Source organism: Silurus aristotelis, assembly GCF_946808225.1.
Source record: "Silurus aristotelis genome assembly, chromosome: 25".
In the NCBI taxonomy this organism is placed as follows: Eukaryota; Metazoa; Chordata; class Actinopteri; order Siluriformes; family Siluridae; genus Silurus; species Silurus aristotelis.
In genome coordinates this window covers 815,013-825,012 of record NC_139598.1, presented here as the reverse complement: position 1 = coordinate 825,012, position 10,000 = coordinate 815,013, and the positions used below count along the sequence as shown (strand labels likewise).

The 10,000-nt window shown below is 39.9% G+C and overlaps 1 protein-coding gene across 2 annotated transcripts in view; it reads right to left on the bottom strand.

Moving 5' to 3' along the window:
- phex (phosphate regulating endopeptidase homolog, X-linked) overlaps nt 1–6,008 on the bottom strand; it is an 11,098-nt gene extending 5,090 nt beyond the window's left edge. The window contains exons 1-13 of one of the 2 annotated variants that reach the window (XM_083529624.1): nt 5,707–5,803; nt 5,478–5,642; nt 4,001–4,057; nt 3,521–3,682; nt 3,350–3,433; nt 2,822–3,048; nt 2,527–2,592; nt 2,343–2,459; nt 2,140–2,223; nt 1,872–2,014; nt 1,456–1,549; nt 363–491; nt 1–27 (exon numbers count right to left, since the gene is read on the bottom strand). The exon at nt 1–27 is cut by the window's left edge and continues 75 nt beyond it. In XM_083529624.1, coding sequence (XP_083385750.1) covers nt 1–27; nt 363–491; nt 1,456–1,549; nt 1,872–2,014; nt 2,140–2,223; nt 2,343–2,459; nt 2,527–2,592; nt 2,822–3,048; nt 3,350–3,433; nt 3,521–3,682; nt 4,001–4,057; nt 5,478–5,601 — 1,314 coding nt within the window. In that variant the 5' untranslated portion in view covers nt 5,602–5,642; nt 5,707–5,803. Of the gene's footprint in view, nt 28–362; nt 492–1,455; nt 1,550–1,871; nt 2,015–2,139; nt 2,224–2,342; nt 2,460–2,526; nt 2,593–2,821; nt 3,049–3,349; nt 3,434–3,520; nt 3,683–4,000; nt 4,058–5,477 lie in introns of both variants that reach the window. The other variant, XM_083529623.1, reaches the window with a different exon arrangement.
- Nucleotides 6,009–10,000: the final 3,992 nt, after the last annotated feature.

The window sequence follows — 10,000 nt, the reverse complement described above, 5'->3', positions numbered from 1 at the left end:
GCGAACACCATCAACCAGTTCCTCCATCTACACACACACATACACACACACACACACACACACACACACACACACACACACACACACACACACATACGCACACACACACACACACACACACACACACACACACACACACACACACACACACACACACAATTGCCAGTATCAGCACAATACAATCTGAGGACTTGGTGTAATACCACACACTGACCACTAGATGGGTTAAATTCTTTTATTCTCCTGAATGAGGCAAATGCTGATTTATTTCAATTTATCTTTAGACATTAAAATTGTGTGTGTGTGTGTGTGTGTGTGTGTGTGTGTGTGTGTGTGTGTGTGTGTGTGTGTGTGTGTGTTACCATGTTTTTTTTATCTTCCTGGAAGTGTTTATCAACAAACAGGCGTCCGGTGGCGTACATTAAGGTGCTTTCCACGTAATTAACACACTTGTCCCAGCGAGGCGTCAGAGACGTCGCCCCTGTCGTCACCTGGAGATACACACGTCACTACAGTCTGTAATTCAATTCTGTAAAATGGAATTGATATTTCTTCTTATTTTAATAGAAAAAGTGTACAAATGTAATCAAATATACATAATCTGTCCGTATTTCTTTTGTTGAAATTGTGCACAAATGTAAAATAATCTCAATAATAATAATAATAATAATAATAATAATAATAATAATAATAATAATAATTTGTTACATGTACAATAACAATCCTTGTTTTCACTCCTGCTACAGATTCAAGTTCCTTAAATATATAACTTAATATGTATATTTATTTAAATGTTACTTATTTTTTACTGTGAGAAACTGCAGCCAAACAATTTCCCTGTGTGATCAATAAAATATTCTGATTCTGATCCTGAAATGTTTTGTAATTTAACTAATTAATGCTTTAAATGTAGAATATAACCTTCTAGAAAATCGTACAAACGAAGTGTAAATAAAGTAAACTGTTTGGCTAAAAGTTTGTGGACACCCGACCGTAAGATTGCTATGTGCTTCGTTTTGAAAATCTCATTCCACATTGTTTATTCCTTGTTTGCAGTTATAATGAGCTCCACTCTTCTGGGAAGATGTTCCACTAGATTTTGTGAGGATTCATTCAGCTACAAGTGTGTTAGTAAACTCAGGTACTGATGTAGGTAAGAAGGTGAGAAGGACTGGGGTGCTGTCAGCGTTCACATTCATCCTAATAGGGTTTGAGCTTTATAGTAGATCTTTCACTCCAAACCATGGAAAGTAGATCTTCATGAAGCTGGCTTTGTGCACAGGAGCATTGTAATGCTGGAATAGATTTGGGTCTCCATGTTTAAGTGAAGAGAAAATTTCATGCTGCATCTAAAAACGTCCAATACAAATGTGTATCTCTGGCAGTTTGGTCGGGTGTCCCAATACTTTTGGTGGTACAGTGTTCAGTGAAGAGTGTGTTACTGTAGTTTCTCACTCGAGCGAAGTCGAGGTATTTGTAGAGAAAGCGGCGGCTCAGCGTGGTCACTCGGGACAGGATGGATCTCCACACCACGTAATTCGCCACCGTCCTGAAACACAACAGGAACCAGAGTATCACCAGCACAGTGTGTCACGTCACACATTTACTTCTCACTCCAGAACACACTGATGCTTATAATGAGCAAATTTATTACACACACACACACACACACACACTCACACACACACACACACACACACACACACACACACACACACACACACACACACACACACACACACACACAGAAACAGAGAACAGTCAAGGGCTTTTATCTCCTAATCTGTTCATCTCCTACTCTATGTGTGTGTGTGTGTGTGTGTGTGTGTGTGTGTGTGTGTGTGTGTGTGTGTGTGTGTGTGTGTGTGTACCTGCTATCTGTCACGTTAACCAGCCGGAAAAGATCCTTGAGGTACCGAGGAGCTCGAACGATCACCTGCTCTGAGGATGAGATGGAAAGCTCTGGGTATAGTTTAGAGTCGATCACAGCTCGAACAAACGCCAACCAGTTAAACTGCAGAAAGAAAGAGAGAAAAAAGTGTGTGTGTGTGTGTGTGTATGTGTGTGTGTGTGTGTGTGTGTGTGTGTGTGTACAGTGTGTGTACATTGTGTATGCAGTTTGTGTACAGTGTGTGTTACCTCAGGAATGGTGCGATGTAGTTTACTCAGGCTGTATCTGTTGTACATGCTCTCACTGGTGCGGTCCTCATAAGGAATCATGATCTAAACACACACACACACACACACACACACACACACACACACACACACACACACACACACACACAGGTTACCTTTGAGCACTCAAATGACTTTCATGTAAAACTGTAAAATCTTCTCACCTGAGCAATTTTCATCTCAAAGTCGAGCACCTCTTTCATCTGAGCCTCAGCCACCTGCTGATTGGCTCCCAGCATGACGGCCACGCCCACCATGAGCTTCAGGAGGGCCTCACGGTTCTGAATAGGAACAACAGAGTGAGCATGTGTGTGTGTGTGTGTGTGTGTGTGTGTGTGTGAGACTCACTGTTTGTGCCTCAGTGCTGTTGTTGATGTAATCATCTCTGGATAAAGCCAAGGACGCCTGGTCCAGCTGAGAACCCAAATAATCAAATAATAAGAAAAATTTTATAAATTTATCACTTTATAAAACAATGTATATTTTTAAACCTTACAATTAAAAAATGTGTTGATACTTAAAAGTTTGAATATAAATTTTTTAATCTTTCCCCAAAGGAACAAACAGTCTGAAGTACATGTGGAGGTTCTCAAGGCACCCATGTAGTGTGAGTTCCTGGTCGGTTCTTCAGTCGGTTCCTCACCTTGATGATGAACTCCTGAGAGTTTTTGTCGTCAGGTGAGATGTAGAGCCGCAGCAGGACGGATTTGCTGTACTGCGTGCGGATCTGAGCCAGAGTCTGGAGCAGCTCGAACTTTCTCGGGTCCCACTGCACGTCAGAACCCAACGCGTCTCCCAGGACGGGCCAACGGAACTCACGCTTCTTCAGCTCCTTCAGCAGAGGCTTCGAGTCCACCAGCTCAATGGCAGCTGAGACGAGCACAGAGGCGGCGTGGACGTGTTTCAGTAACATACATTTATTAAAATGTTATTTTGCAAGAATATATTTAGGATTAATATTTGATGTATTAGTATGTTATGGTTTGCTGTTTCTATCTGTTTTACTTTTATTTATTTATTAATAGAACAGTAGAAATGTTCTAGTTGCTTGCGTGTGATGAGTTTGTGATAATTGCATTTGAATAATCAGCAATCTCGGCTGGTTTTAACTCCGCCCAGTTTTTGCTTATTTCTGTTTAAAGTTAAGTTACAGGTTTGTTACAGAACTCACTCTCGTTCATGCAGGAGCGATACAACATCTTGGCCTTCTTCACCGCCCCGATGTCTCCCTCTGCAGTCGGCTGTTCCAGAAGCTCTACAAAAAACCCGAAACAAATCGTCAACTTCCTGCTGGAAAACAGTTTCACTAAAACGCAGTGTTTATTCCGTCATCACGCCGCACCTTTAAGTTTGAGGTCCACCTTCTGCCGGAGCCAGGGGTAAATCCCATAGCTGGAGGAATCTTCTGGAATGGGGTGATCTTTGAACCAGCCTCCACACGCGTACTGGTAGAAATCAGCACATGGGTTGATGCTGAGGTCCATCTTGCTCAGGATGGAGCCAGCTAGACAGCACAATACAGTTTGAATTCAAGTCAAGAGTTGAGGGAGGAGTCAAGTGAGAAGTCGAGTGAGGAGTCAAGTAAGGAGTTGAGTAAGAGATGAGTGAGGACTCGAGTGAAGACTTGACGGAGAAGTTGAGTTAGTACTCAAATTACAAAACAAGTGAGAAGAGAAGTGAGGAGTCAAGTGAGGTGTCGAGTGAGGAGTTAAGTGAGAAGTTGAGTAAAAAGTCGAGTAAGGAATATCGTGATGAATCAGTTAAGGACTTGATTAAGGAGTGCATTGAAAAGTGGAATAGGGGAGTCAAGTGAAGCGTTTACCTGCTTCGACACACTCTGGCGTGAGACAGAACTCTTCTTTGGGCGTTTTCTGTGAGACTGAAGGGGAAAAAAGTGAGAGTGTCAAATCAACCACCATCCTGTAAGTAAGATCAGACTGCAACAGCTGTCCATGGTGTAGATATCAACAGGAACGCTGACCTAATGCTCTATTACACAGATACCAGACCAGCACAGAGACCAAACACACACACACACACACACACACACACACACACGGAATGAAAAGCTATGCACTACACTATTGTTAGAGATGCTGTTACAGAGAATTAGAACTCTGTGTCCAATCAGATCACCGAATTCAACAGTGCAGTGTTTAAAAAACCCACATGTTTAGTGTTTGTGTTGGTGCACTGAACTAAACGTTCCTCAGACATGAGCCGTGTGTAACTTCATACACTTTTAAAATAGATCCTCATAAACACACACACACACACACACACACACACACACACATCTGAAGCAAGTGCTTCTGGAAGGCTACTACAGCTTTCCAATGATGCCTCATGAGTCATGCAGTGGTTGTGTGTGTGTGTGTGTGTGTGTGTGTGTGTGTGTGTGTGTGTGTGTGTGTGTGTGTGTGTGTGTGATTACAGTAAATGAATAAATTACAGTAGATGCTCAGTAAAAAGGTTTTATTGTAGTTTCTGTATTTGAAAGTGAAACTGTTTATTTTTGCATTTTTATAATTTTTTAAATTACATCATTTCCAGACCAGAATTAGGAAAAGATCTAAAGATCTAAAGATCTTCCTGAAAATGTTTCATAATGAAGTATTCTGTTCTCGGGATCTACAAACCTCTCACAGCCAGCGATTTTCATTTAGCACAAATCTCTCAGTTTATGGAAAATTACTGTTCAGAAAAAGAAGGAACTCTGATAGAAATCATTCACAAAACTGTTCAGCAGAAATGAAACATTTTGTGGTTTATTATGTGGAATTTTATATTACGACTGTGAGAGGAAGAACAGATGACTTGCTTTTGTCTGGGGACAATAAGGACTTTGTAAACAGGACAGAAAAGTAAAACAGAAAGAAAGAAAGAAAGAAAGAAAGAAAGAAAGAAAGAAAGAAAGAAAGAAAGAAAGAAAGAAAGAAAGAAAGAAAGAAAGAAAGAAAGAAAGAGTTAGTGTTACCTATTTACATCAAATAAACTACAATAAAATCAGATATAGTGGCAAAATATAAACGCATGCACACGCACACACACACTCACACACACACACACACACACACACACACACACACACACACACACACACACACACACACACACACACACACACACACACTTCCTTCTTCCAACAAATTTCCTGTTTTGATTCAAATGTTTCTGTGAGTGTCAAACTTTTGCACTGTGCACATATGTGTGTGTGTGTGTGTTTGTGTGTGTGTGTGTGTGTGTGTGTGTGTGTGTGTGTGTGTGTGTGTGTGTGTGTGTGTGTATAATACACTCACCTGCAATGACAGCGATCAGCAGAGCAAGACAGAAACACACCAGCGTGATCAGAGCCACTTTGGTGAGTGTACATGGAGTCACGTTCGACTTTGAGTTTCTTCTGTTCAACATCTCCACCTCCATTCTACTCACTCCTGCCTGGGAAAAACCCTGGATGGATGGATAAATAGATGGATGGATGGATGGATGGATGGATGGATGGATGGATGGATGGATGGATGGATGGATGGATGGATGGATGTCTCTGCAGGTCAGAAGATCTGGTCTGTGTGTGATCCTCGAGTGCACAGCTCTGTCTGACCAAGAGAACGAGGGAGTAGGAGGAGGGAGGGAGAGTAATAGAGCTGAGAGTGGGAGGGAAAGAGGGATGAAAGGCGGAGGAACTTCTTTTCCATACAGCGCAGAATGGAACCCTAAAGTGACACAGCTAATTATACATACTGTAGTGCATGGGTGGGATGATTGTATGCGGTCTGTGTGTGTGCGTGTGTGTGTGTGTGTGTGTGTGTGTGTGTGTGTGTGTGTGTGTGTGTGTGTGTGTGTGTGTGTGTTTACACTGTGTCTGTTCTGTACCTGCCTACATAATGATAACCTTCTGGCTAAATCAGGAACTTTCCCTTCTGCAAAAACGGAAAACAAGAAACAACAGATAAGCATTTTTTTAATATATACTATTTATTAATCTGAATATAAAATAAAAATAAAATACATTAAAAAACATAAACAGAAAATCACAGCACTTACAGTTGCATAAATTCGACTTTAAAATCTAACAATCATGGACTCCAGGAACAGTTTTGCACTCAAGTCTCCATCAGTACTGCTGAAAACCTCAACAATGATGGAACTCTAATGAACAGACGTTCAGCACTGAGGATGAGGATGAGTCAGGTTCCTCTCAAGGTTTCTTCCTCTTTCCATCTCAGGGACTTTTTCTTTGTCGCTGTCACCTCTGTCTCACTCCTTAGGGATAAAAGTATGAATTCAAAAAGTATATTTATTATTTATTTCTCTCTGTAAAGTTCAGATAATGAACTCTGTGCATCTGGGGATGGTTACACATCAACAGCCTGAAGATCCACGACATCGTGGAGCAACTCAGGAGCTTTGAGGATGGATTTGAACTCTACTTAATGTACCAGTCTTCTACAATAAACACAAGTTGCATTTCATCACCATCACTGCACACCTCAACAATGATAAACTGTATTGAATGGACATGTTGAGGATGAGGATGAGGATGAGGATGAGGTTCCACAACTTCAACTGAGTGTATAAGGCTGTTGAAAGGACATTAAACATAATCACACACTCCAACGCTCATGATATTCCTCCCACTCAGTTCTAACTAGACTCCATAATGAGGCGTTAACCTTCAGGCTAAATGAGGATCATTTTACTCATCTGTGTTTATCTACAATTTAAGAAAAAAATGAACTTTAACAGAACATACTGCTGCTGCTGCTGCTGATGATGATGATGATGATGATGATGATGATGATGACGATGAGGAGGAGGAGGAGGAGGATGTGGTTTTGCAGAACTACATGCTCTCAGTAAATAATCCCCTCCCCAAGCAGCACTTATCGTTTAGGCTGAAAGAAGCAGGAAATGCCAGAGAAATGCTACGAGCTGCTGTTAGAACAAAAAGTGGATCAGCAGGTCCATCTTCAGATTCCAAGGATTCATCATCAAACTTTACTGAGCTGAAGAAACTCTCAAACATCTACTTTTTCTTCCTTCACTGAGTCTGTGAGAACTTATTTGTTTTATTAAATCCAGATTGTTGCTCATGCATTTAGTTTCTAGGTTCTTGGTAAAAACAAACAAACAAACAAACAAACAAATAAACCGCTTTAGAGAACAAAAAGGTTCCTTGAGCGTTCTTCAAAGGTTTCCTGGATAATTAAGGGCACTTGGGTGCATTAGGGCTCTCCAGAGGGACAGCCAAAAAACTTTTCCACTTTATTTTTTCTTTTCTTTTTGGGTGTGTATCAGAGGTGCAGGAACATCTCATTTAATGAAAAGTTAGTTTAAGGAAGTTGAATTTTCTAAGACTGTTCTTTATAGAACATTTTTACAACATTATTTTTAAATTCTAAACATTTGTACATGTTTTCCAATGTGATTTCTTGCTATGCAGACCACCTTCAACACCCTTCATGAATCCAAGTTATGATTTGAGAATTTGAGAGTTTTTTCTTAAAAATTTGTTGGAGTTGGAAAAAAGAACATCCTCAATATTTTAAGCTTTCCAGGAATCAGGAATTTTTCTTGCTCAGATCAAACCTGATCCTTAATGTCCAGAACCCTGAACTTCTCTCTGCATGCTCAGTAGCTCACGCATGAATTATAATCTCCTTCCTCTTCTAATTGTAGCTTGGAGTACATTGTGGTGAGCCATAAAGTGCAATCATGATTTTCCGAGGAAGTTGGAGGAAAGAGCTGTGACTTGAATGTTAGGTTCCAGATCAGAAACCACAGAAACTTCATAAAAAAAAATGCTGCATGAAAATTCATTTCATTTTATTGTTTTATTGTTTTTCAATGTAGAAGGTTTTGGAAGATAAGAAAGACTTCCCCAACTTTAGTTTTATTGTGAGGTACAAACTATTTATTTTCATCTGAATATTTATAAACAATCAGGAGTTAAACATTTAGCTTTATGGGTTAAGGTACACCTTTGGAAAAAATGGTTTCTTGTGGGTTCCTCATGGGTTCCTTTAGCATTCTTTACAGTTTTCTTGGATAACAAAAGGCCCTGTTTGGGTTTCTATAAGACATGGTGTTGTAGGAAACCACAGTGTCACTCAGTATTTTTCTATAACATCAAATAACTCTTCTATTAAGTCTGTGTGTGTGTGTGTATGTGTGTGTGTGTGTGTGTGTGTGTGTGTGTGTGTGTGTGTGTGTGTGTGTGTGTGTGTGTCATATCAGAGCAGATGTCTAATCTAAGCTGTAATATCTTGTGTCTTTCTGCTCTAATCTAATGTAATGGTCTCACCAGACCAGCAGAACACGCATGTGAGCGAGAGAACCCTCAGGCACGGGTTTAATGAAGCTCATTATGGGTGAACATCCAGAACACTGTTATTTATAAACTCACCTCAGAGATCTGTGTGACGCAGAAGACCACAAGCCACACGATGGCAGATAGTGTACAACGTTTACTACTTCCTTATCTACTCTGTTGTTACTGTACACACATGCAGCGAACAGAGAACCATATCAGGACATTCAGTAATGAGCTTGAGATGCAATGTTTACAGATGTTTACAAGTTCTACCATTTTCATAACATCCTACACTTTTTAACTGTCTCTCTTAGACCCCTGAAAGGTTCTCTGTGGGAATCAACAACAATTTATTCTCCTATCAGAAAAGATTAAACAGAATAGATCTACAGTAAGAACCTTGAATTGACCAAGAAACCCTTCAAGAACCTTTAAAGAACATTTTACACTCCTTTAAACAAGTGTTTAACATTTAGCCTTGTGGTTCTTGTAACCTGAATAGTTGTCCATTGAACAACTAGAAATTACTAGAAATTATTACTGAAACCTACAACAATGAAAATAAAATGTGAGGTACTCTTTAGTTGTTCCTCAGCTAAATCCTTAAACATTTTGTGTGGACATCTGCTTCTAGGACATTATAGAACCCTGTAATTATCCAACAGACCAGTAAATAAGCATCATTTTTCTTATAAAAGTGCACAAACAAAAATTGTTGATAATAATGCTTAATAATAAAGAGGAATAATGGGTTCTTCAACAGTTCTTTAAATGTTCTTTGGATAAAATAAGGTTCTTAACCTCTGAGAAGCACCATACTGAGAACCCTCAGGAAAGTGCACACGTACAATTATAATATTATTATAATACAATTATGTCTATAATGATGTAGAACAGGGGTTTTCAGCCGGTGGTCCACGGCCCCCTGGTGGTCCGCGGCGGCATTGCATGTGGTCCGTGACAGCCTTCATCATTTCACTATTAAAATAACTTTTTTCCATAATTTATTTTTCCAAACATGTTCAGAATATTTTTTAAAATGGGTGGGAAAACTGAATTTAATGAAAATATCGAAAATATTCCAACTGACACAGGATAGGCTAGCTTTGCACCTATCAGGCCTATGCTTTGCTAACATTGTGTTTTGCGTCATATACGTACACATTCATCTCGCGAGCGAAATAGACCAGCATCTCGGAGTTAAGAAAACACATCATCAGGTTTTAAGTCAAGTCAAGTTTATTTCTATTGCGCTTTTCACAACAGACATTGTCTCAAAGCAGCTTTACAGAAATCAACAGTCGAGGTGAACGGTGTGTTTTATTGAATAGACGCTTAATAGTTTTGGTGAATTGAAATTTGGAGTGGAGCTGTTAGCTAACGTTTCTAACTAAGGTGAAGTTTGCTAGTCAGCACCAGCATGGATCGCTTTTTACAATAGTGGGCCGCGGATTACTTGTTAGTCAGAATGGTGGTCCCTGGCACAGAACCAGTTGAAAACTCCTGATG